General features: G+C 32.4%; 1 protein-coding gene across 3 annotated transcripts; it reads right to left on the bottom strand.

Moving 5' to 3' along the window:
- Positions 1-1161: 1161 nt before the first annotated feature.
- Positions 1162-27476, bottom strand: LOC101901142 (rho GTPase-activating protein gacG). 3 transcript variants are annotated; one of them, XM_005183954.4, is made up of 4 exons: positions 25947-27476; positions 8304-8501; positions 4571-5127; positions 1162-2975 (listed from the first exon to the last, which is right to left on the bottom strand). In XM_005183954.4, the coding sequence occupies exons 1-4, from the start codon at positions 25992-25994 to the stop codon at positions 2741-2743; spliced, it is 1038 nt and encodes a 345-aa protein (XP_005184011.1). In that variant the 5' UTR covers positions 25995-27476; the 3' UTR covers positions 1162-2740. The 3 variants fall into 3 exon arrangements, with proteins under 3 accessions (XP_005184011.1, XP_005184012.1, XP_019892464.1); XM_005183955.4 differs by lacking the exon at positions 25947-27476 and adding an exon at positions 9156-9374; XM_020036905.2 differs by lacking the exon at positions 25947-27476 and adding an exon at positions 8622-8643.
- Between the last annotated feature and the right edge of the window lie 168 nt (positions 27477-27644).

Here is a 27644-nt window from a genome sequence, read left to right as displayed (position 1 = left end):
AGATGAAGTATGAAAATGGAATACTTCGGTCCGCTATATCTGTTAACTCACGTATAAAGTATAGGAAGTAGTCGATATAGTCCAGATCTGCCACGTTGTAATATTTTTCAGTTTAGACCAGATATGAATTGGTCAATATTTGCCAACTGCTTCGGAACCTCCACCATAAAGGGTCGACAATTTGAATAATCACAACTCAAGGCTGGGGGTATAAATCTGTCGGCAAAACCGAATGAACCTCCACCATACAGGGTAAACAATTTGTATAATCCTAACTCAAGGCTGGGGGTATAATATACTTGTTTCTACTACCAACAATTCCTTTATTTCGGCCGCTGAGCATTTTTGCCAAGAGACACCTGAATACTTAAAAAACAGCTACTGAAAATCGAATGCTTACATGGTTTCAAAATATGGTGCCACAAACATAGCCATAAGGAAGAAACAATGGTCATCGTATTGTATTTTAGTGGACTCTTTATTTATTCCTATAAAATATACATACACCCATCAAATTTTGCACTTGCAATTTTCAACAAATATTTTTTTTTCAATACATACAATATTATATTTCACTCTTTGCTTTTTTTGGTGGTCTATACAAAACAACATGCATTATATGTGATACTTTTTTCTGTTAGCAATTTCAAATTGCATTTACAAAGATAGTTAGGATTGCATCTTTTGTTTTGGCTAGATTTGGAACCCAATATATGCAGGAAATATATAAATATTTCAAAAGAAATCACTTCTATCATTCAACTCCCTAATTTGTAATATAGTTTTTTTTTAATAATTATTTGGTGCGTCTTGGTGCGTAGCTTAAAAAGTTGTATTTTTTTTTTTTGGATCTTTAAAATATATTTTGTTTATCAATTAACTAGGTATGCACATGTATGTATAGGTAGTTTAAATAATTGAGTTTTTTTTTCTAATTCTTTTAAGGTTTTCAAGATATGATGGTGGTTAGTTGTAGAGTGTTGTTTCTTAATTAGAAGACCTGTAATATGATTTAATATTAAAAAAAGGAAACCTATTTAAATCGTTTGTTTTGTTGGAGTTTTTGTTTGTTTTTTAATAAAAATTAATACTTTATTTAAAAAAAAAAGAAAAATATAATGATAATAATTTATAAAATTACAATAACTATACATTGTTTCATTTTGTTTTTCTCTCATATATATAATATTAATAAGGTACTACAATGTGATGTGGGTAGAGGAAAGAAGGGGGAAGGGTAATTGTGTAAATGTAAAGTAATGAAAAAAATTAAAATCTTTACAATCTATAAATAAACATTAGATGTTATTGAAGCGGGAGAACCTATTTCTGTTTATAATGTTATAAGTAAAAAAAGAAATACAACTAAAATTTAAAATATTAATAACTATTACTTAAAGTGGTTTCTATTTTTTTTCTGTATAATTTTGAAAATATAGATGAATTAAAAATATATATATTTTTTAATTACAAAGCTGCAATACAGTTAAAATGTAAATGCACAATACCTATTTTCTTTTCATTTATCGTTTAAGATCACACATTTTGGTAGGTAAACAGTCGGAATATAGTCTATAGAGAATAGTATTTTAAACAAATTTCTTTGTTTGTTCCTAATAACCCTATAGATCTGCATTTTTCAATTAACATACCAATAAAAAACAACAATTTCATTCAAACACTCGAACCCTGGAATGTCATTAACATTCTTTGGCTTGCTGTTGTTTGACAACACAAAATCTATGCTGTTCGGGACTCAAACACACACAGAAAGTTTCATTTAAAAATCTCCAAATTTGTGGAGAAGATGCGCCCTTATCCACATTAGTCTCCCTGTTTTCCTTTCAATGCATATTTCCTTTTAGGCTGCGCAGATTGATTTTGAGCTGCAGATTCAGACTCAATAAGGAAACTACTATATCCTCAGTCACTGAAAACTCTATCCTCAGTTACAGAGGACTCTATACTCAGTTACTGAAAAAATCTATCTACAAAAACTGAGGACTCTATCCTCAGTTATAGAGGACTCTATCTTCAGTTACAGATGACTCTATCCTTAGTAACTGACGTTATTGATATTGAGTTCTCCATCTTCAGTCATTAAGGACTGACTCTTTAGTTACTGAGGACTGTTACCGAAGTTACTGAAGACTCTCTCCTCATATATTGCTTTTGAAGTTACCGAAGGTTTATACCTTTATAACTGAGGACTCTTTCCTCAGTTAGTGAGGATCATCTTCTTAGTTACCGAGATTGCTATCTTAAATTTACTTTCCTTTTTAGCTTCTTCGTCTTCATCTCTTTCATGTTCTTGACTGAGTTTCTTTTACAAATCTCCGTCCACGAAGTATTCATCTTTCTGTGTGTTGCTACAACTCCCGGCTAAGTATATTCAAAGAAACATGTATTATCTTTTCCATGTACAAGGCAATTCTAAAATGTATATACAATTAAAATAAATATAAAATCAAGCAATAGGTTAAAATGTTATTTAAATATTTATCATCATTTTAGGACGTTTTTTCTTCTTCTGCTGCTGCTTCTTCATCTCCTGTGCTCTTGTGTATATTAAACTGTAGTTGAGTTTTTTTGTTTGAAATATCGATGGTCGTATTACATTTTCCTTTTTTTTTGTTTTGTTGCATATTTCAGTCAACTATTATTAATTTTAGTACCATCTCTAGTAAATATATATATATAGACGTATATGTGTAGGTATTATCTAAACTATTTTATTATGCTACAATTCAAAGAAATCATCCTGCTGCTGTTCCAAACGTTTTTGCACTCGACGCATTTGTGTCGTGTTCAAGAGATTGGCAGTATCTGAATTACTGCCCGTCGAACTGTGTCGTATGTGTTGGGACGTATTTGAACTGTTCTTTTTGTAGGAGTTGTTGATGTTGTTGTTACGTCTGCGGGAGACAACTTCGGTGGCAACAAATAAATCATCATCAGTCTGATTGGAGATCATTCTGTGAGGGAAAAAAAAGAAAACGAGAAAAAATGAGATTAGTATTTGATTTCTTTTTAAATAAAACAAAAACAAGGATAAGATCAAGAAAGCAATGAGGGATGTATCAGTTTCTCGGTCTTTGATCATGTATGGCAGGAGTGCCAGAAGGATGTGAATAGAAGACCCTGGCTGGTTGGTTTTTAATACCATTTTGGACTGAAATATCTGGCGGCCCTCAATGCTACAAATGGAAGTGCCAATTACCATTTTTGACAGCATTAAAGCCCTTCTTGGAATTCGTAAATTCATTGAGTTTTTGTGGGTCCAAGGGTATAGTAACATAGTAGGGAATAATAAACTAGTTCGATTTGGCTCCCCATCGATTGATCTACCTATTGATAAGAGTGTCAAAGTTATTATGTCAGCCGCTACAAAAAGGGTCTCATCGATGAACAGAACATGGCACTTGGAAACCGATCAATGAAAGAGGTAGGTAAGATAACTTACAAGACCAGTGACTATATATGTCGATAATCAGGCGACTATCTCGAGAAGAAGCAGCTACCTTCCAGCAATTAGTTGATTTGTCCTTCTTTCTCTTCATACCCTCCACCATAGTATGGAGGGTATATTAAGTTTGTCATTCCGTTTGTAATACCTTGAAATAGACATTTTAGAATCAGACAAAGAATATATATTCTTGATCAGCATAAAGTTCTATGTCGATTTGGCCATGTCCGTCCTTCTGTCTATCTGTGGAAATCACTCTAGCTTCCGAATGAAACAACGTAGGTTGAAAACATTTTACTCAAATGTATATAATGTCTGCAGGACTTTTGGTATTGAAAATGGACCATGTAGGTCCACGTTTTGGTATAGCCGCCCTATAATGGTACCTCCCTATTTTCGGTATTTGGATGATTTTAGCAACATTATTCAATGTAATTGTTTCAAATTTGGTATTTGAAGTTCGTAACGGATATTACAGCCTATGACAGAAAATTGTCTGTGCATGTCCACGTCTTCGTATAGCCCCATATATTATGGTACCTCCCGATATTCGGTATTATGATGATTTTAGCGACATTATTTACCGGAATTATTTCAAATTTTGTATTGGAAGTTCGTAATGGATACTACAGCCTAAGACAGAAAATTGTCTGTGCAGGCCCACTTCTTTGTATATAACGGTAACTTCCGATATTCGGTATTTTGGTGATTTATGCGACATTATTCACCGGAAATGCTTTGAATTTGGTATTTGAAGTTCGTAATGGATACTACAGCCTAAGACAGAAAATTGTCTGTGCAGGTCCATACAACTGCTAGTATCTTAGCTGGAAATAATTTCGAAATCGTTTCTACATATTTTGTACTCCTTTTTAACGTTGTATTCATATTAAGGGTTTTGAGAGAAATTTTAAGTTTGCATCAAGTCGAGCATTCTTATCTCAGGAATGAGACTTAATGTGTTGTGTCTAAAAACTTTACACAAAGCTGTAATCCATTTAGAACACATTCTTGATCATTACAAACTGAGAGCGAGAGAGGCATGAATTATGAGAGTCAGAGACATAAATTATAATTTATTTCTTAAAAATCTAAAATACTTACTCTTTCGACTTTTCCACATATTTGCGTGACTCTGATATCGTGTTATCGATTTTACTTAAAAACTCATTTATGCTACGGCGACTTTCCTCCTCGGGCGTTAATGCAGCCACAGCTGCCACCGAATCCAATGATTTACTCTGTTTTGTTGTATTGCCATTGTTCGACTTGTTTAGGCTGGTCTCAACATCATCGGTTTGTACTAACAACTCGCCGGCTATCGAATAGGGTCGTGTGGGCAATGTACCCGGATGCGGATTGCTGCCACCCACATCCGATGTCGATGACATTGAAGAAGACGAGGCAGAGTTAGAGGATAGAGTCGATGAGGCAGAGGTACAATTTAGAGGATCACCAACCAAACCATTGAATAGAACATCAACATTGTTGATGCTGTTGGTGGCATTGTTCTCTATCACATTGTCCAGGCTGCTCAAGATGTCACCGGGTGTAGCATTGGGATTGTAAATGGATGACTTGTCGACAGGTATCATCAAAAATTGACGTAAAAATAAACTGTCCGAGGCAAAAAGACGATTGGCACGACGTATTTGTTCCGTCTGGAAAAGGAAGTGGGAGAAGAAAAAAAATAAACAAAAAATTAATAATATGATCACATTCACATTATGGCTTAATTCATTAATAATTGTTTAAAGGTATATATTGTGTGACTGTGAGAATTTAATTGCCATCTTATTATTGTTGTTAAAACATGACATTATCGTGATTTCCGAGGGGCATAAAATACAATACAAAAAACACAACGGAGTAATAAAAATTCAAGAATACGACAAACAAACAAACAAAAAAAGTACATCTCAGATTAAAATATTTAGGGTGAATGAATGATTGATGAAACCACCGGCAGTTTTGACTGTTTGATTTATTAGCCTTGCATGAGAATTTGGATGAAAACAACAACAATAAAAAACCATACACCTTAAGAAACTTGCATCAGATAAGATTTTAAAACCACCTTAAATTACTCAATTGAAATGGCGTCAATAGAATGTTTTGCTACGAAAATAATTTACATTAAATAGTTCCATTAAACAATTTAATTTAACTCTATGAGCAACTGAATTCTATAGGGTTCATATTTCGTGACTGCATTTATTTTTTTTTTTTCTCATAATGACAAATATATTCCAACGGAGGAGGGGTGGGATGGAAAAAAAAAACTCGTGATTTATCTTAAGTTACTTCATACGTTGTTGACATGCTGTAGACTTTCCTTTTTTTTTTTGTTTCACTACAAAATCTTATCTCATATTTAATTTATTAAATAAATAATGTCTAAAGCGATGACATGAATTGTATTGTTTGAAATGTGCTGTTTGTTTTTTATCTTATAAGAAAATATTAGAATCTTGCCAAGAAGAACTTCTACTTCCACGTGTGTCTTTTAAAAGTGGGAACAATGGAGATTGATAAGGGACCCAATTTGAAAAAATGGATGTGATAATTTTTAAGACATCATATATGACTCAAATATTGTCAGAAACAAGTAAAAAGACATTAAGTTCGACCGGCCCAAACTTCTAATACCCTTCACTATTCCTTGACATCAAGGAAGTGGACGGAAGAAAACAGCAACATCAGCAGAAATTCGAAATTCAAAAGTAAATAAGCGACTTGATCGAAACCCGCGTCGCAGTGGCCCAAATACGGCTCGTGAGGTGAATATATCGCAATATTCCATTCGGCAAATATTGAAAAATGAGCTCGGGGTAGGTAATGCCATTGAAATTCCAAAGAGTGCAAGAAAGACTCAAAAGAGCTAAAGAGTTGCTTGGCTTGGCCGAAAGTGGTGAACGGCCAAGCGAAAACATTCGTTTTCAAGCAGTTTGTAAACAAACAAAATTGTCGTGTTTACCTGCCAAAGAGGTCAGCTGAAAATGTGCACCTTCTGTTGGCCACCAGAACTCAAGCGCTGGCCATAGTGATGGTGTGGGCCGCCATAACAGCCAATGGTCACTCTCCGTTCGTATTAATCGAGCGTGACATCAGAATAAATGCCGAATATTATCGCGAAAATATTCTAGAGGGTGTATTAAAGCCTTGGGCACGCAAACATTTTGGCCGCAGACCTTGGGACATTCCTACAGGAATGAGCACCATCGCACTCAGCATGCGCCACCCAAGAATGGTTACAAAATGAGGATACCAATCCGTTGGACTATTGTGTCTGGTGTATTTTGGAAAGCAAGGTTGGCACTAAAAAATACCAATCACCTCGATCACCTCAAGCAAGCGCTTCCCCGGGAATGGACTAAAATACCGCAGAACAACATTCGGGCAGCGTGTTCATTGGCAGTTTGAAGGCCATAATTCGTACCAAATGTAACAAATTCGAACAAATCTAAACTTATTCTAAAATTTGATGCTATTTCCTACATTTTTTGCTTTCATTCAATAAAATTAAAAAAAAAAAATGTAAAAATATGGCTTTTGACTTTGTAGCAGTTTTTTATCTTACCCTGTATACTTTATGGGTTACCAACGGAATGACAAATTTAATATACTCTCCTTTCCCTAGTCCCTATTTTAAAATTGCATCTACTTTGAGGAAAATATAAGTATTAAAAAGTTTTCAACCAATTCGGAAACTAACATCGCTTAAAGAAATTTGAGGTATGTCAAAATTCAATCATTTAGTTCAATCCATTAGGGGGAGGTACCGAGAGGTGTGTAACGATCATGATTTAATAGGATTGGTAATGGGCCCAATTTGAAGCAATGGAAATTGTTTGTCGATAGATTTTAATGACCATTTTCTAACATGACTTTTTGCAGAGTAAAAAAACCCATTTTATGCCCGACATTTTTTAAAAATAAACCTAGCAATTTGGCCGACCGCAAACATTGTAATTTTTATTTAATAGCTTAAATGTTTCGTGGTTTTGGAAATGAAACCACTACGTGCGTCACACAATATGGCTCATACTTGATTAAAAAAATTATGAGAACAAATTCTGAAATTTAAAAATATGCGTCAAATATGGAGATATTTGGAAGTGAGTTTTTCGGGGAAAGCCACCCGAATATGAACTTTCTCTATGGATCCAAAAATAATTTGAAACTGACTGTATTAGAAATGAATTCCAACATTAACCCAGCCGAAAGAAGGAAGCTGTATCGGCAAGCCAGGGCAATTTTGACTGCATCTCGACAGGTGCAGTATCCTCAATTTGTATTGAAAACTGCATTAGGCACTAGTCTACATCACATTCAGCACCTCTTCAAATGCTTAGCCGAGCTTTTCCAACGAATCCCCGAGCAGATTGTGTTTATTATGGACAACCTTATTATAACCCTAACAGTTGGCCTCTTTTTTGTACACGGAGTTGGAAGGAAACCCCAATTATTCAGCACTACGCCTAAGAAGACAAAAAATCTTTCAGTTTTAAATGTTGATCACCATTTGATGGCTTTAACGAGAAACAAATTGATGGCAGTTAAATGCATTTCCTTCATTCGCATAATAATGTCAATAGCTAGCTGCGAATGACCGATATCAATGTAATGATGCTGTTCAAGTTGAATGGGTTCATTGTTACTGCACCCTCTTTGGTCGCTATATTGATAGAGCACACACCACAAAGCAATCATGAACATCAGCGATCTTGTTGTTGGACAAAAGGCAATGGGAAATGCTTGCAAAACTTAAAAATTAATGATAATACAATAAAATATATAATAAAATCGAAGAATAGACTTATAATATACTACTTACAGTGCAACCATATTTCAGAGCAATACCCTGTAATGTGTCGGTCTTCTCCACTACATGACGGACAAGTATTTCATTGTTGCGTATATTTTGATTACAGCATGTACTGCCATATTTCTTTAGAGAACGTGAAGAATCGCGTATTGATTGTTTTTCATTGAAGACAAAATCATCATCCATATCGGGAACAATTTCATGGAACTGGAAAGATAATGCAAAAACAAAACAAGAAATGAATTAATAAATACCATAGAAATGTAGATAAAACAAAAAAAAAAAAAAAAAACACTCATAAACGAGAAATTAACAAAATGAAAATACATTTTTAATAATAAAGTAAACAACTGGGGTACTTCGTTTCTAATCCCCCTTGAAACAGTTGCTCATCAACGTTGTAGTGTCAAACATCTCGGAACAGCTTTATTCAGAGTAAAGTGAATCGAGTGGCATGAATGACAAACAAGAGGCCTGTGTGAGTGTGACGTCATATGGACTGCGCAATTAAAAGTATTACAAATTTACAGCAAATTAAAATTTCCACTTGGCACACACAGCTGAAAATGAACGAACAAACAACAACACTAGCACCTATGTCAGCTGTAACATTTTAATTTCAACAATTTTTTATGCAATGTAAAATGTAATTGTAAAAGGCAGGAATTTCAATTTAGTCCCAACACATACCACCCAACCCCACAACCACCCCTTTCTCTCATCACAAACATAACAAGTACCTTTACCAACCAAAAACCAATCTCTTTTTTTTTGACAACAACAAAACACGTTTTGATTCAATACAAAATTTCATGCACATACACACATCCCATTTTTTTGTTATTGCTTGCTTAATAATACCTTTTATTTCGTTAACAAAATAAAGAATGCAACTCTTTGTTTTTGTCTTAACAATATCAACGTTTTATGTAATTATTTAATATATGTTTAAATCTCTTTTAATTGTTCTAATATTTGTACTTTAGTATAGTTTTTATACTATTTTGCGCAAAAATCAAATGAATCCGAAACCAACATTGAAACTCTCGTTGTGTTGTTGGTGGAAACTGAGGAAATTTATTGAATTAAACAGGTCGTGTAAGTCACAATAGACACAATGAAAAAACAACCATTGTGATTGGAAAAAAACCTTATACTGTCAAAATATTTGTTTACGTTATCTAGCAGAGTTGCCAACTCGTCTATGCCCCACAATACCCCCATAACGTTTTTATTTTTGGATTTTTTAAGCAAGTCAAATAATTATTTTATTAATTACACAAATAAATAAAAAAAAAATCATTTAAAAATTGAATCCCAAACAAAAAAAAAGTAAATATATAAAGCCCTCTTCGTTTAGCAACAAGAAAAAACTAACGAAAATGTTGATAAATGAACACAATAAAAGCTATCAAATAAAGGAAATAAAAGGTGGCATTCACTTCAGAATGGGTAACCGTAACCCGTCTGTTGCACTGAATGGAATGATAACACACAAAACACTTTAAGTTAATTGCAACACATCAAATGTTTGCAAAATTTTAATATATTTAACTTTGGTTTCATTTAACAAAACTATTAATTTATACATTTTAAAAATGTGCAAATACACTTGAATATTTATTGTTTACCGTTAAATGAAAAAAGTGCAATAGACTGAGTATTTCGCGATATTCCAATTAAATTACCCGATAAAAATATCTAAGCAGAGATGTTAGCGGCTTTTTACGTAATATATGCGATCACCGTTGATGACAAGATTGAAACTAACAGAATTTCTTAAATGTTGTCTATCTCAATAAGATTACTGCAGTATTACAGTGATAAGATAAAATGTAGTCTAGAGATAACAGAGATGTAGGTTTGTTATCATTCAGAGATGGAAGGGTTGAAATTGAGGAAAACTGGAAAGTTTCTATTATTAAAAAAGTAACAGTATTAAAATTGACTAAAATTAAAGAACTTCGATCATTAGTCAAGAATAAATAAAACGCTTATTTAACTTTCTTAAGTCATCGACTGGCTTCTTTGTAAAAGAACAAAGGAGCTTTAGGTTGACTTAGTTTAAATGCGGTCCATAATTTATACTTGAAAAAGCCAGATGTATGTATGGATCTATGCAACGGATTAAGAATTCCCAATTTAGTGGGAGAAACTTCCGGCGAGACCATAATTCAATAAATTAACCACTAGTAGAAAGGCCCGAGTCTTAAAATCCGTACACACATTACAAATCAAGGGGATTTCAACTGTCAAATTAGTTGACAGATTAATTCTTAGTTGATACGTACTTTTAACTCTTTATCTCAGAAAAAAAAATTGAAGAGGCTTAATAAAGAAATAAAGTGTTTTGAAATCCTTTTAGCCTACATTTGGACCATGATAGAATTAAGAAGGTAAAGACATGCAATCATATGTTTACAATTTTTTCAAAATTATTTATTTGACAACATCTCATTGTCAAAATGTATGCTTTGGTCTGTTCCAAAACTGCAAGAATGTAAACGTTTTTACAGCGATAACCCATTATGATATCGAAAATAATGCAAAACTAGCAGCATCTTGCAGGTACTGCAGGTAAATCAGAGACGGGAACCTATGCAGAAAAAAATGACAAGGTAAATTACAGCAAATGCAGAGATGGGTATACTTATTTGAAATGACTTTATTAATGACATTTTTAACTTTACCATGATTTGGGCGTCGAAAGTGGTTGGTAGAAAAATTTTGTGATAGGGTATAGTGTAATGTTCTAAATAGGCTAATCAATTTTGTTCTAAATTTCGATCTAAATTCTTTAATTATTTTTTTATATCATAAAGTAAATATCGGTTAAAGTAGTAAAAATTTTACTTACTTGCGGGTTCTGAAACAGAACAATTGTGGACTCGTTTTTTTTTTTTATCAGTGATTATAGAAACATTTATAACATCAAATTAATATAAATATTGAAATTGTAACAGTATTGCCTTTATTTTCTTTCTTTTATAATCTTTTTTCACAAATCACATAGTTTAAATATGCCTTAACAAAGCACAGTTACTTAAATACTACCCTTTGGTGTCATAGTGATGAAACAACAGTGCTGCCAAGTTTCATAATAATGATGGTTGTGCACCAAGAGCAAACCGAATGTGCCGTTAGATTCAAAATGACATTTCAAAATATATACCTCAAGTATACCATGGACACACACACAAACAGTAGTTGGTCTCAACTACAGATGTTCAGCGTGTTTAAAGAATGAGTAGAGAGTACCTACAACAAAAAAAAAAACCCAAAAAGATACTAGGGAGAATATCTATTTGTACATGTTTTCTTTCGTAATTCACGTGATAATTATACACAGTCAGCCTTTGTTTGGGAGCATTTATTTGAATAAAAACCGGCTAAAACCTGTTGTCATTTGTTAAGAAAAATCGAAAAGAGTAATAGCAAAAAGCGCTGCAAAAATATTTGCAAAATTAAATATGAAATAATTGTTTTAAAAACGTTCATGTCACATAGGAACGGGTGCTGACTGACTGAGTGGTGGCGGTGAAGCTTGTTGGTAGCTTTTGACTGCTTTGTTGTGTGATTATTTTGACAAACCTTAATTAATAATAATTTTTGGGTTTTGAGGTGGTAGAGAGGTTTGGCGAGTGTTGGCCATTGGTTTCGTGTTTCGCTGATAACACCTAAGCAAACAATGAATTAAGTTTTCAAAAATGTTAATAAGTATTGTAAATCTTTACCACCGAGCAGAAATTCTGTTTGACTTATGAACAAATTGAAATGTTAAGACCTGCCACTTTGCACGGGCAACAAAAAAATGAAACAAAAACAACATACACAAATTCTAATGTTATCACGGGTACGCCGCCGCCATTGTATATTTTAAATTGAAAAAATAATATGCACTCCGTACATACGTAGTGACACATTTACTATGGCAATAATTAAATTGCACAAATCGCGTTAGAACTAAGTACCCATACTTATATCCATATTTCAGAATACATTTGTTTGTAAGAATGTTAATTTTAATTTTGTGTATTGTTGTTGGTATGAAAAGAAACCTCATGACTATGGCAGTGGTGGTATGTTTTACTGTTGTTGTGTTTTTTCTATTGTACTTTTGTTCGCAAGTACATGTATTAATTTAAAATAAAAAAATAACCCTCTGTCTGTTTATTTAAAGTGCCGTGTCTCAAAATTGGCCTTGATTTGGGAGCTTTGTTTGAAATTTATGAAACACAATGAAATTGTTAAATGTTTCTAAATCCCTTGCCTATAAATTGTATTTATACTAGGTATTAATATGAGCAGAATGTTTTATGGTGGTGTTATTTTTTTAATTTATATAATGTTTTTGTTATTGTAAATTAAGAATGAAACGCTTAACAAATGGCATTGTTCAATACATAAAGCTCCCATGTCAATATAATGTGGTATAAAAAAATAAAATGTCTTTAAAAAACTTCCTCACATTATGGCGTATAATTGTTGACGTAATGTATACGCCAAGATGAACTATAACGTTTAACGGGTATAGGCATTGTAGAAGAACAATGAACTGTCAAAACGATTTTAAAATTGAAAATGTTGAAGGAAAAATTATTAACATTTGTTGGAAAATGCATGTCATAAGAACCATCGATTGGGGTCGTATAAGAAAACATAAAAAAATCTACATATAAAAAAACATTTAAAAATTTTTGACATATCAACCTTTCCCAAACGTATTCTTCTACTATGGATATGGGCAACACTAAAGAAATTCAGATCGGATGAATTTGTCTTTGTAAAATCTTAAAGCCCGGCTGAATAAGTATTTCTACGGAAAAATGTTCAATTTAGAGCGGCTGAATTAGGTTTTCAATAATAAACCTTCAATTCAGGTCGGCTGAATATGGGTTTCAACAGGAAATCTTTAACTCAACCCAGCTATTTATTCAGCTACGCTGAATTAAGTTAGTTATTCATTCATAAATGTGTACTTTTTGTTCAATTGAATGAACTTAAAGCTGAACTTTTTTGAATTGATTTCTTAATTAACATATGTTTTATTCCATCGAATTTTGCGTCTGGCGATATACAATGCAATGTTTACATTAAGTCATTTATATGCTTAAATGTGGTATTTTGTATTTTTCAGATGAAACAACAATTGGAAGTCTAAGCGCACACGCTTTAGCTTAAAAGTAAACATTTCAGATATTAATATAGTTGCTCTGTTCCAGAATTCACAAGTTGTGCAATTTGTTTCGATATCATAAAGATACAATCGATTATTGAAGTAGAAAAATTTCACATTCTTGCAGTTCTGGAACAGACCAATTTTCATGGTAGAAGGTACAGGTTGTTATAATATGTATTTTTCAACAATTTCTACAAATTTTAATATTTTTTTTATTTCAAATTTTCAATTTAAAAATTGGTTTTGACAGTTCATTGTCCTAGCAGCTGTGTCTGACGACTACGTGTATTCTTCTACCATGCCATGGTAGAAGAATATAGGTAGACGCGTCGACGCAGCTGCTGAGACAATGAACTGTCAAACCAATTTTGGAATTGAAAATGTTGAATGAAAAATTATTTAAATTTGTAAAAATTGTTGAAAAACGCAAATTATAATAGCCTCCGAATGACGTCGTATAAGAAAACATATAAAAATCTATTTATATTTGAAAAAACATTTAAATTTTTTTTGACATGTCAATGCTCCCAAGCGTTGATGCATCTACCTGTATTCTTCTGCCATGTACCATGCATAATATATAGAATATTATGGTATGTTTACATTGAAACGTTTTGTCGGGTTGACCTCCTTTGTGAATAGATACTATTATTATACATATTTGTAAACTATTTAAATAACAACCAAATTAAAATGTTAGTTATATTCCAAATATCGGAATGATTTATTAAAAAACGTTCCTACAAATTAAGAAACAAAATTAAAAGGCGCTCCAGTTATTAAAAACCGTTCCTACAAATTAAAGAACCACAACAAAATGGCGCTCCATCAATTAAAAAGCGTTCCTAACATTTATAAAATATTGATTAAAGCGTTTTGTCGGGTGGAGCTTCTTTATGAATATATACTTTAAGTCACATATTTGTAAACTATTTGTATAACAGCCAAATTAAAATGCTATATTCCAACTTTAGAATGATGTATTAAAAAGCGTTCTTACAAATTAAGAAACACAATTAAAAGGCGCTCCATTAATCTAAAATCGTTCCTACAACTTGAAGAAACACAAGAGAATACGGTGCACCATTTATTAAAAAGCGCTCCTACAAATTATAGAAATACAATAAAATGGCGCTTTACAGAAACTTTTGCCGCTCTCTTTTTTTCTAATTTTTTGCGTTAAATTACAAAGTGGAAAAATACACATCGGTTTCAAGATTTAAATTTGTAGCTGATCATCAAACGTCATATAACATATATAATAAAAATGTATTATGACAGTAAGTCTGATTATCATCTGTAATAAATCAAGTACCCGTTATCGAAAAATAGGTCATCCAATATAAAGCAATTGACCTACTCCATTGTAAATTGACAGTTCGTGTCAGGACTATTATTGTGATTGAAATGCACCAATACTATCAAAAGTTTTATTGACATTTTCATCATAGTAGATGAATATAGGTAGATGCATCAGCTCTTCTTTAAAAAAATTATTGATTAAATTTATTGATAAATAGTTTTTAATATAAAATGTTGGCCTCCAAAAATATTTTGACAGTTCATTGTACGACCAGCTGTATTGATGATCGTTGTTCATACGTTTCTTTTAAAATCGCGTGTATTTTGGTAATATGGATTAGATCAGCTGATCTTATGAGATGTAAATTTAAATAGACTTGGATCAATAGGAAAATTCTAAAAATGCAATTTTTAATTAAGGAATGCTCGGTTTCGCAACCTGCAAGTATCTATTAGTTTTGAACTTTTTTTGATATCATGAAGGGAAAATCGGTTATCGTGGTAAAAAAATTACATTCCTGCAGTTCTGGAACAGAGCAGACCTTTGCAGCATTGACTCCATATTAATAGGTCTGTCTGGTTATCATAACATTTTGACAAATTATTGTTAGATGATGGGTCTATTCCAGAACTGCAAGAATGTAAATATTTTTACTACGATAACCGATTTTCACTTTATAATATCGGAAAAAATTACAAAAATTGTCTTCTTCTTCTGTCTTTTGAGTATCCGGTTTTTGTGCAAGCTTCTCTGAAAACTTTTTTCGATTAACAAGTCAAATAGATTATCTGCATAGCAATGTTTTAAAATTGGCTCGTTTTCTTTTTAATTATTGATAAACACAGAATTTTTGGGTGTTATGTTTCCCTTCTTGGCGGACAAACTATTTTGATAAATCAGCTGATTACTTGCAAGGGATTCAGTCTGTTTAGTTTTTACAGTTCTCTTGCAAAATTTAATAAAATAGAGAGAGAGTAAGGTGGACCCAGAAAGAATTTGCTGACAATTTTCTGCAGAAAAAGTAAGATAGTTTTGATCGATTTATAATAGATGATCGACAGATTAGCTGTCAAAATACATTATGAAAGATAAACAAATAATAAAACACTGGAGCCAAGTCTTCTTGTGAAAATGTGGAATTTTAATTATATGGAATTCTACTGATGGCCTTATTTGCTTGTAACCATATTTTTTCTCTCTCTCTCTCTCTCTCTCTTCATCTCATTGTATAAAAAATATGCATATTTGAATGAAATCTCTCCCTCTCTCTCCCCACATTAATATTCAACGAAAATCTTAGTCTTAAGTTGTATGTATGTCTACACGCTTCAATTAATTTTATTAATCTTTAGCGTTGGTTATTAAAATATAAACTCCATCTTTGCGTCATAAAAATATGTATGTGTTGTCTACATGTCAAAAAATAATTACCATGTAAATAAATATGAATATGCCACAGAGGTAAATTATAATTTTCAATGTCAAAAAATATTGAAAAATTACCATTTTTGGTGGTAATTGCATCTCGGCGTTAGTAGCAAAAAAAGTTGCAATTTATGAGAGTACACAGATTATGAAGGTCATTGCTATTATGAGTTATTACTATACCCCAGGGACAAATTTAAGAGAGTTTGAAAAGGCTAGTGCCATTAATGTTATATATATTTTAATAAACGTAATGTTGGACAATATGGAAAAAAATTGAACATAGTATATGCGTTGGATGTCTCATCAGAAATGTCAAGTAGGTATTGAGAGTTTTGAAAGACCACAATTGATTCCTTGTGTGGCCGGGCACCTTCATTACTAACTCATTTATTACTCAATTGACAAGATAATTACAGTATGAATTTTAATTATTTTTCTTTATTAATTTTTCGTATTTTTTTTCAACTTTCAACATGATTTATAGGTCATTAAGGTGCAGCCTCTTTATTTGTTAAAAAAAAATCATATAAAAAATGACAAATTAAATTAAAACATATGTGTCAAATTTTTACGCCACGATGACATTTGTCCATCAATTAGCAGAGGAAATATTTGACTGAGTTTATTTTTTCAATAATGAAGTATTGCTAATTTTTCAAAAAACATTTTTTTTCAATGCTTGACTTTCGATGTACTAGCAGCGAAAAAAGTATCAAATGAAGAATTGTCACTTATTGTTCAATTATATTATTTGGTTGTCAATCATCATCACCATCACCACCATGTATTTAGCTAATTTCTTGTTCAGTTTCGATTTTATTTATAACAACAACCAAAAAAAAAAAAAATAAGTGTAAATTCCAAAACAACAGCAAGTACTTGGGTGTCACATACACGCGTTATTGATACGCACCGATATTATTGGCAGCGCAAATACGAAACACAAAAAGCCTCTCTATTCAATTGAGAAATGAATGAACTTGTTTATTTTCACCACTGATTAGATTCTAAGCAAATGTATGAATGAGTGTTTGTCAGCGAGTAAGTTTCACATTTCACATCAACTACCGCTTTTGTCGTCTAATGGTATTATATTTTACCTGACTTATATTTTTAGTGCATTTGTGAGCCTAAATGTAGGATAGGTTGTCATAAACACCCACATTGTTCTCCAAGTGTATGATTAATACGATTTCCTGTAAACATAACTATTTATATTTGTATATTTATATATTTTTTTATTTTTTGTATTTATTCGCATAACGAAAACAAATCACTTGCATATTTACTTAACTAGTTCATGAACATTGAACATAAATTGTTACGGAAATCCAAAAGTCACCTGGCATTTAAACAAGACTAACTGTCTTGAATCAGAGTCGTAGTTTACTACCAAATAAACAAAAAATAATAGTATGTTTACATTAAAGCTTTTTGCCGGTTAACTTTCTTTGCGAGGATTTATTTGGTGTAAAAGCAATGCAAAGTGGCAAATTAAATCCACTGGGTTTACTAAATCCGATAAACTGTAAACGTACTATAAGTTCGCGAAAAATAAACAAAACTATTTCCGTCGACAATTTTACAACTGTCGAAACGCCTATATCACAAAGACAAAATTTTGTGCTTCGACAAATAATACATCAACCCTATTGTCCCGTCTTTCTTTAATGCAGCGTTAGACATAGATATGCTCGGTTTCTGTGTGTTTTGTCAATATAAAATATGGCAACATGAATTCCGTAAACTTTACGATAAAAGATAGATGGAAGATGGCCTGATCTTTTGCTTATCGGACAGTTACATATTTTAATGACACTTGTAATAACGAAAAACGACTTATTTGCCAGACAACATCATTTTGTATCCATCGGAAAGATGTAATAACTGGCCTTAATATATCAATGGTGTTTTAAGTATTGGAACGATTTTTAATAAGTTGGGACGTGTAGATATACCTCGTTCATTTTTCCTAGAGGAACTAGTTTCTTATTCCATTTAGTTCGAAGTCATCAGCAAATCAGGCAACAGTAATTGAGCCAAGCAAATTGAGTAGTAAAATCAGTTACGTTCAAGTATCAAAAAATTCGATTATTTGTACAAGATAACACTAGAAACTCGTCCCCAGCTTCCAGTAATCTTTTACAAAAATTTAAGAGAATTTGTATTGTGTAAACTCTTGATTAGATGCTGACCATTTTCTTGTTCTATTTCGATTAAACAAATCTTGACATTATAACCGTTTTGTGAGACAGTATAAAGTTGCCACAATTATTTTCTGCCGAGGAACTGGTTCCTTTTTCCATTTAGCTCAAAGTCTTTGAAAAATCTAGCAATAATCATTAATTGAAGTGAGTGGCAGAACCAATGTACAATGCATGGTAGAAGAATATAGGTAGATGCATCAACGCTTGGGAACATTGATATGTCAAAATGTTTAAAAGTTTTTATAAAAAAGGGGATTTATAAATGTTAATATGAATTTTTCAAAAATTTTAATAACAAGGTAAATTATAGAAAATGCAGAGATGGATATGCTTATTTGAAATAACTTTACTTTTTTTATTTTACCATGATTTTGAAAAGAAAATGAACATTGTGAATTTTTTCGTCAAAAGATCTAGAAACTGTTTTAGGGTGGAAATACATAAGACGCTTTTTTGACTGACTTAAGTCATCGGCTAGCTTCTTCGAAAAAAAAATCAAAGGAGCATAGGCCCAAAATCGAACTAAGTAAACCTAAAACTCCTTTGTTCAAAGACATATAAAGGTGGGACAAGACAGAGTAAATACCTCTGTTGTTACGATATCATAAAAACAAAATCACCAATGTTAAGTTATTTAAACAGCAAATGCAATTTTCAATTAATTAAAGACGTCAGTGAAATGCAATTTTTAGTTCAAATTTATTTTATTTTATTATTATTTTATTCTTAAAATTGCTCTGTAAATATAATTTTTGTGCTAACATGTCACTGTTGTGAGCAGCGCCTCTATATATTTTTCACATTAACTATTTTTTCATTAGGCATATTGTCATGGTAGAAGTATATAGGTAGACGTGTCGACACAGCTGCTGGGACAATGAACTGTCAAACCAATTTTGGAATTGAAAATGTTGAATGAAAAATTATTTAAATTTATAAAAATTGTTGAAAAACGTGAATTATAAAAATCTACTTATATTTGAAAAATCATTTAAATTTTGTTGACATATCAATGGTCCCAAGCGTTGATGCATCTACCTGTATTCTTCTGCCATGGCATTTTGTCCTGTCTTTACCATTTTAGGTCTTTGCTTTGTTCATTTGCGAAGAAGCCAGACGACTTAAGTCAGTCAAAATAGCGTTTTCTGTATTCCCTCCTTTAGTTCAGGTACACAACGAATGTGTTGCCTTCTCAAAGTATGACATAAAATTAAAGTATAGATGGCGCTTTTTAGGATTTTGTTATTTACAAGGTCATTATTAAAAGGTTATATAAATATATTAATATTTAGATAAAAATAAACATAAATTATAATATACCAAAAAATTTAAATATCAGATAAGATTTATTTATTCTTAACTCATCGCTTCACAGTTATCAAAAAGGGGAGGGGGTGGCTAAAGGTATCAACCCATAATAGTTCAACAATTGTGATGATGAGTCCACCATCTTATTATCTTTTTAACATCCATACTGCATAGTACATACATATGTTTATATACACTTGTGTATATCACTAAATTGATTGTGTTTATATTTTTACCGCATTATAAAAACAAAACAATAACAAAGGCGAAAATGATAGAAAAAGAAATACATATTTCGTTTGTTATGAACTTTCATTTTGAATCTTAATCATTTTGCCATGTTTGTGTGTATGTTGCGAAGAAATTGTGACATTGTTATTGTTATCAAACACTTGTGAGTGTTTTTCAGTAGTTGTTGATAAAGTAAAAATGGAGTTGTGGACGTATCAAGGTTAATTTCTTTCCAAAATATAATGGCATATGGCACATGGAGTAATGTGTGTTAGCATATTGACCCAAAAATGCATCTTGTGATCAAATGTCTTCTGGTAAGGGAATAAACAAATATCAGTCTCGCATTTAAATTAGGTAGTACTTGGACTATTTTCTTCCCCAGTTTAAGTTTTTACTTCATTTGATTTTTTTAAGGCAAGATACTTTGCTTGTCATATGGCTGCAAATTGATATTTGACAAAACCAGATTTGTTAAGAAATTGTCAGTGAAAACTGGTTTATTCAAATATATATTTCATTATACTATTAAATATATTTACTAATATATAATCATATTCTAACTCAATTCGAATTTCTTAGCTAATATACTTCATTACTTTAGACGTCTCGAATTTTATCACTTAATTATATCTAAACAACAACAATAATAATAAAAACAATTAAGACAAGCAATTTTGCATTGTTGACATTATTAGAAAATAATCAAACAGATAATATTTGACAACTAATCAAAAGTTATACGGAAATTTGTCATTCTTCATATTATTAAATTTCACATATCGTCATCATTCCACCACAGAAGGAAACAATTATGAATCAAAAGCAAAAAAAAAAACTAATTGCAAACCGGAACAAAAGATTTAATGATTTGCCTAAATATCGGTAATCGATCATAACAATGAAACACACAAAATTCGATTATTATTGGGAACTTTGTCTTTGTGTCAATTCATGTCTTTATCACCGCTATTTTTATGCACCAGTTATTTTTTTATTATTTTATTAATAGACCAATCGGTTTTATGGAATGTTCCATTTCGTGGAGTTTTTCTTTATTTGTTGATAAGAATTTAATGGTGAAATATGGCATTTTAGAAAGAATTCTATAAATAGGAGGCCGTTAAGGTATTACGCAGATTGATTATCCAAAGGCCTTTTTGAAATGGCATCCATATCTAGAATATATATAGAACCGTCCTCTTTATAAAGACAAAGATTTATTTATTCTTTAAGGTGATGATACATGGGCAGCTTGACATCATGACATGACATACTTATACCAAATTATAGGTGAAAACGATGGCAGAATTCGAGTATGGTTCTGACATACATGCATACAAAAATAAATTCGGTAGTTTACCACTTTCGGCCAAGCGAAACAACCCTTTAGCTCTTTGGGTATATTTTCTTTCTGTTGCGGTGTAAGTTCTTGGATTTTTTTGAATTGCAATGGCTTTACCCGAGCTCATTTTTCAATATTTGCCGAATGGAATATTGCGATATGTTCAACTCACGAGCCATTTTTCGGCCACTGCGACGCGGGTTTCGATCAAGTCACTTCCTTACTTTTCGAACCATTTCTGCTGATGTTGCTGTTTTCTTCCGTCCACTTCCTTGATGTAGACCTAGGCTACCTGTATCACGGTAACGAGCAATGGTACGAGACACAAAAGATTTATTCACGCTTAAATGCTGTAGTGCTCTAACGATAGCCACTTGTGGTTTTCCAGCCAAAAATAAAGAAATCACGCTTGAATTTCATCACGAATAATTGTCTTTCTGAAATATTCTCACCAAAATGCTTTTGTACGCTTGTAAACCATATAATGAGCTATCACTGGAATAATTTTAACAGCTGTCGGGGGAATGCCTTAGAAATGACAACAGGCTGAAGTTGATTGCAGTTTTTTTTTTTTTCATTTCACCGTGTATAGTTCTTAGCTTGCTTTCAATTTGAATTTTCCTGATAAGTTATTCAATAAATTTCATAGCTTTTAGTTCAATTGTCATGCATTTTATTCATAGATATATTATTTCAAGCGCCTTTTTTTGATTCTGGGCATTTGTCAATGAATTTATAGTTAAATATAAATTTTTGGTGTAGTTCGTTGATTTATGGTTCACACTTAATTATTTCATGACATGACAATACTAATTTTGTGCAAATGTTTGCGAACTGTCTTCACAGGAAACTTGTCGTAGGTCATTAACGTGCAGAAAATCCCCCATTTAATATTCCTATTAAAAAGCACCTACTTCCGACCATTTTATTAAGCAAAATATTTCACACCGTGTTGCTATGTGTCATGACTGAAGATAACCAACCATAGATTGACAGTTATTTTAGTGTTGTTTGTTTTTAATAACAAACCACGCTGATATATTCAATCGACGTCATCAATCCATTCACTGAGATCGTGACACATCTAGTGGTCTGACAAGCTTTTTTTTCTTTGAGTGTAATTTCGAGGGATTACCGTTTGGCAGAGATGTGAGAGCAAGAGAGTAGGAAAGAGAATTAATAAAAAAAAAAAAAAAAACAGAAAACCAAAACCGGACAAAAAAAATGCTGTTCTTGTTTCACATTGTCTTGTTTTATTTCAAAATCAATTTACTTTCATCATTGGCAACGGGTGCTGCTGAATTAAGGAAAGTTGAGTTGCCTGTTGTCAATACAGCAATAATTACAGCACAATTTGAGAATAATAAGAACAATAGCAATTGGTAGTACATAGATAGGTTATTCAAACGTGAAATGAACAGAACTTCGTGGCCATCTGGTTAATGGAGTGGAATTGGTAAGATGGAAACAAAGGTAACAAAGAAACCCCAAGCTACGGGTATCTATTTGGACAGCTGTCATTAAGAATTGTGCTAACCCCACACACCACACATACATTCACAAAAACCCCATGGGGGGAAACCATTTGACATATGAGATCAACAGACAGATGACGATGATGAAGTGATGCTGGGTCACCCACCTGAAAAATGCAAAAAAAACTCAAAGGGAACCTATAAAACTTAAACCAGAAACCGGATTTAATTATCGATATCAGCACCAAGTGAATATTTTAAAACGGATATGAATATTAATGTGGGAAAAAACACAACAACTTGGAATGTTTGTTTGTCCACTTGAGTGTGTGTGTGTGTTTTGTTTTATAATTCTCGTAAAATCATAACACAATTCACAATTACTTAATAGTTTTATGGTTGAAAAACGACGTTTTTATAATTGTTTTAATTATTTATTTGTTATTCATTCAAATATAGGTTAGTTGTACCTAATGCCCGGTATAATGTCTAGGTGGTAATACTTCAAAATTCCAGCTAACTAAACGATAACAATTGTTTTATGATGCCAAGTGTGGAACATATAATCATAATCTTGCGAAATGATATTCATAATGCCATAAACATTTCAAACATGCGACAGGAATTATAAACAAATTCGACCAGAGATCAACAGGTGTTATCGAGGGCCCGTTGGATTCGAATGTGTAAATATAACTTTGATAAACATCACAAGCATGAGAAACAAATAGAACATATATTATGGCCAAGTAAAATTGGGAACAATTCTACAAAAAAAAGTGTGTAACAATTAAATGCGCTGCAATGTTATAATTTTTTAAAGTAGTCAAAAGACTCTTAGACTAATCTGATCTCATTTCTCGTCTGATTTGGACTGAATTGGTTATTGCTGAAAAATGAGTCAACTTTATAATCCAGATGCTTCAATCAACAGGTTTATTGGGTGACTTCAATTTCTCCGTATTCACCCTTAGGCCACCGCAGGTATCCCAATTTTTAATTTCTCATATCATTCAGCATACTTTACAACCGATCACTTGATGGCACATTTTCAACACATGAAATCAAATTGAATGTAATTAAAAGATGTTGAATGGGAACAAGTCACGAATTATATTTACAAGTAAACCTTTAAGAGTTGTGCCAATATATGTATAGAAATCCGACCATCAACATGATCGGCGAAGCAGATGATGACAAACAAAAATTCCTACATTTAACTAACATTAAAAGGCACAATTTTTTGTAAGACAACCGTGCTCATAAATTAAACGCCGAATAAATTGGTGTATTGAAAAAGTAGCAATGGATGTGCAGCCATATATAGAGGGTTTTTCAAGTTTTAAATGCTACTTTTTATGTATCTTGATTATGTATAAAATTTAGTGAATATTGTGAGCCGCTTTTCTACGACAAAAGTAAAAAGAAATTAAGCAGACAAGTCGGACAAAATACAGAAAAAAGGAACAATTACGAAACGGATCAACAATTTTTTGATAATTGTCTCCGAACGCTCAATTGTGTTCCAGCCGACCGCCAGGTCTGCGAATCCGTTAGTTCTAAGTCAACTTGATAATTCGCCAAATTCTTTAGGTCAAGGAAAAGACATTGCCTATCACGATATATATGGACCACACCTATTATGGACTAATGAGATAAGCCCTGGGGCACAACGGCATTATCTTAAGCGAATGATCGATGTTTGAATTATGTGTTGGAGACGCCAGAATAATACGTAAAAGAAACGAGGCATGAAAGGTACAAGAGAACAAGAGAGCTTGAAGAAATTGAAATCACGGTTCTGGATTGATTATCTTCTACTCCAGACCTTAATCCAATGGGTTATTATAAAAAGAAAGCTTGGAAAGGATCCCACAATATTTGGGACTCGACAACCCCAGAAAACTGGCACAAAACATAGGCGATGTAACACACTATGAAAATCTGTGATTAAAAGATTTTCGTTTCTGTTTCCTTTTTTAAAAAAATTATTGTAAATATCTCCGATTCTCAAATTGACTGATGATAACGAAAGCAAAAATGACAATCTCAAAAAAGAAAAATGCAAAAAGCTTGTATATAAATTCAATGAAAACTGGTTCTTAAACTGCACAAATGTTCAATTTACTACAGAACAGAAGTGGATTCTTTCAATGGATAAAACAATTGCTCTGTCAATTACAAGGAAACTCCTAAAAAACATATGTCTCGTAGCTGACATGGAACAATGGGTTCAAACAATTAAGGACGAAATACAGAAGTACATAATAAGAGCCAAGAATCGCAAACCATAGACTCAAACTCATAAATGGAATTTTGAGCAAACAATTTAGTATCTGAGGAAACATGACTATATAATGATAACAACAGATGACAAAGGCAATAAGTCGATAGTAACGGAAAAGCAGGAATGCTCGTTCAAAATGAATCAACTATTAGACGACGAAATGACGTTTAAACCAACAAGAACAGGTCTAACGATGAAACTCCGAACAACAAACAATATAAAATCTGATCTACACAATAACAATTTGATAACGAAAAGGGGAAAACAGATTGATCTCTCACATCGCTGAAGCTCCTGAGTTATATGGTCCACCTTCAATACACAAAGGACATTTACCGCTTTCGTCCTCAACTTCATGTTCCATTTTCTTTTTCTGAGATCGCACAATTTTTTTCCAATATTTTTTCTGTATTAAGAAAACTGTCCCAGAAGCCTGCAACACTTCCAAATATTCCAAACTCTTGCATTTAGGGAAACTTAAAACTGGTTCGTGATAAAGACTTTCTTTCTTGTTCGGTTTTTTCCTGTGCGATTAAGACCTGAATGCGTCATCAGTTTAAGAATTGCAGCTGTTAGCAAAAAAAACACATTTTTTTACAATGAAATTGTATATTCCCCCCGTATCATGTACCAAAAAAAACCTTCTTCAAAACTGACTGAACTCAATACCTGATGATGCTCTGAGAAAATTCCACACAAAATGTAGGTAACTGTGGTAAAGGTAATTTTAGTCATTTACATAAACCATTATGACAATAAATATTAATATTGTTGATTTTGACCGCAAGATGGAGAGGTGTATGATCCCTCGTATATATACAAACAAACACAAATTATACATATCTTGCTGTGAAGGAGTAGTAGTTATCTTAGTGTGGGTTTCCCTTACCTGTGAATGCAGTTTCCAATCTTTATAGGCCTTTACGAAGTAATCCATGATGATGTTGATGAAGTGTGTGTGGTAATATGATGATTACACTGTTGTTGCTGTTCTGTATAGCGAATTTGTTGTTGTTGTTGTCTTTGCAAACTCAAAAAAACTCAACAACAACAGCAGCTTAACACAAAACGCCAATAGTTAGGGTAGGGTTAGTTTATTTTTAGCACGTCACAGCGGCGTTGATTATTGCTTTTATTGTGTATTGCCTCCTCTGTCTGGTCTGGTCTGGCTGGCTGGCTTGCTTGCTGGTACGAAGTGTGCCTGTCTCCAAATAAGTTTTTTCTTCTTTTCTTTAGTTGTTGTTGTTTTGTATGTGACTGACTTATGGACTTGGCAACAGTTTTTACTGTACACTCCCAAGCCTTTTGGTGTTCTTGTTTACTGCTTTTAGTACAGATCTGGCCTTTACAATTCTGTTTGCTTGGGTTTGGACGTGCTTGGTTTTACTTTTTTTTTTTTTGCAAAAGGTCTTTGTCTTCTTAAGCTGACTTAAGAAGTAGAAGAATGGCTTGCAAGATAATAATGACAAATGGTTGCTTCTTTTTATTTCTGACCTTTGCAGAGTTCAGGTACTGTCAAAGGGAGATGGACGAGTTTTTCTTAATCTCTTACTACGTCTTGTAGTCTCTAAATGCAGCTCTTCTCTTTTATGCTTAATTTCCTTTTTATTGTCTTTGTAGTCTTTGTACTCCCTGGTATCGTTTATAAAAACACCAACGAATCGTCGTTGTATAGTTTGGAGGTTATTCTTGTTTCTGTACAAAATTCATTGCATGTCTAAGTTGTGTACAACTATGTGAATGTTCATATTGTTGTTATTATTGCAAGCGATTAGTTATTTATTGTTTTTGTTGTAAAAAAAAAACAAAACAATTCAAATGAACGTTGAAACGTGATGTTTTTATTGGGTTTCTTATTGGAAATATGCAAACAATTCGCCAGAAATGTCAATTTGTACACGTATATTATCAAACTGGACGATTAAACGCTGATATTTTCAATTTCCATAAAAACCAAGTTGCCGTTTTGTTTTTATTTTTTTTTTGCTATTAATACTAGATATGGCATTAAAAATTTCGTTGTTTGATTTTTGCGATTTTGTTTTCAACACATGTTAGCTACTAGATTTCAATAATTTCTTCAGTATTCCATAGGCTTCTGTTAACAATCTCTTTGTAGCGTTAAATCTTCCTTTACAATAAGGCACAAATTTTAAAAGTCCACAAAATATTATTTTTTTTCTTTCAGTTTTCTTTGAAAAAATGGAAGACCTTCTGTTTACTTTGCTGTCTCGTACAACCACAACGAATGTTTCACAGTTTAATAAATATATTTTTTTAAATTTTCTTTAACCGAAAACCGTTATTAATTTCTCAAAAAACAGCTTCTAAACATTCGATTTAAGCGCGCGCACAGCTTAAAAACTTCTTCTTCCACCATTCGCTTTTGGCTAGCGACTACTTCTGACTGGTCGTCTGTTATGTGGGGTAACTAACTTTAACACCATCAGAAAAACAGTCAAGCAGCAAGTCAATACCAACAAAGACAACACCGACACCAACGACCGAATGCTAGCAATCTAGTCAGCTGTTTTGTTGTTGTTGTTAGACTTTTTCATGTGTATGGATGAATGGCTGGCTGGCTGGT

Source organism: Musca domestica, unplaced genomic scaffold, assembly GCF_030504385.1.
Source record: "Musca domestica strain aabys unplaced genomic scaffold, Musca_domestica.polishedcontigs.V.1.1 1, whole genome shotgun sequence".
Lineage (NCBI taxonomy): Eukaryota > Metazoa > Arthropoda > Insecta > Diptera > Muscidae > Musca > Musca domestica.
This window is presented reverse-complemented; position numbering and strand designations above follow the sequence as displayed.

What these genes read in the sequence shown, in the direction of transcription:
- LOC101901142 (XM_005183954.4), bottom strand. Translation starts at nt 25,994, where the DNA reads ATGGATTACTTCGTAAAGGCCTATAAAGATTGGAAACTGCATTCACAG. An exon ending in ATTGGAAACTGCATTCACAG is followed by an intron (nt 8,502 to 25,946) that starts GTAAGGGAAACC and finishes TTATCTTTCCAG; the next exon opens with TTCCATGAAATTGTTCCCGA. An exon ending in TATGTGGAAAAGTCGAAAGA is followed by an intron (nt 2,976 to 4,570) that starts GTAAGTATTTTA and finishes TTTCCCTCACAG; the next exon opens with AATGATCTCCAATCAGACTG.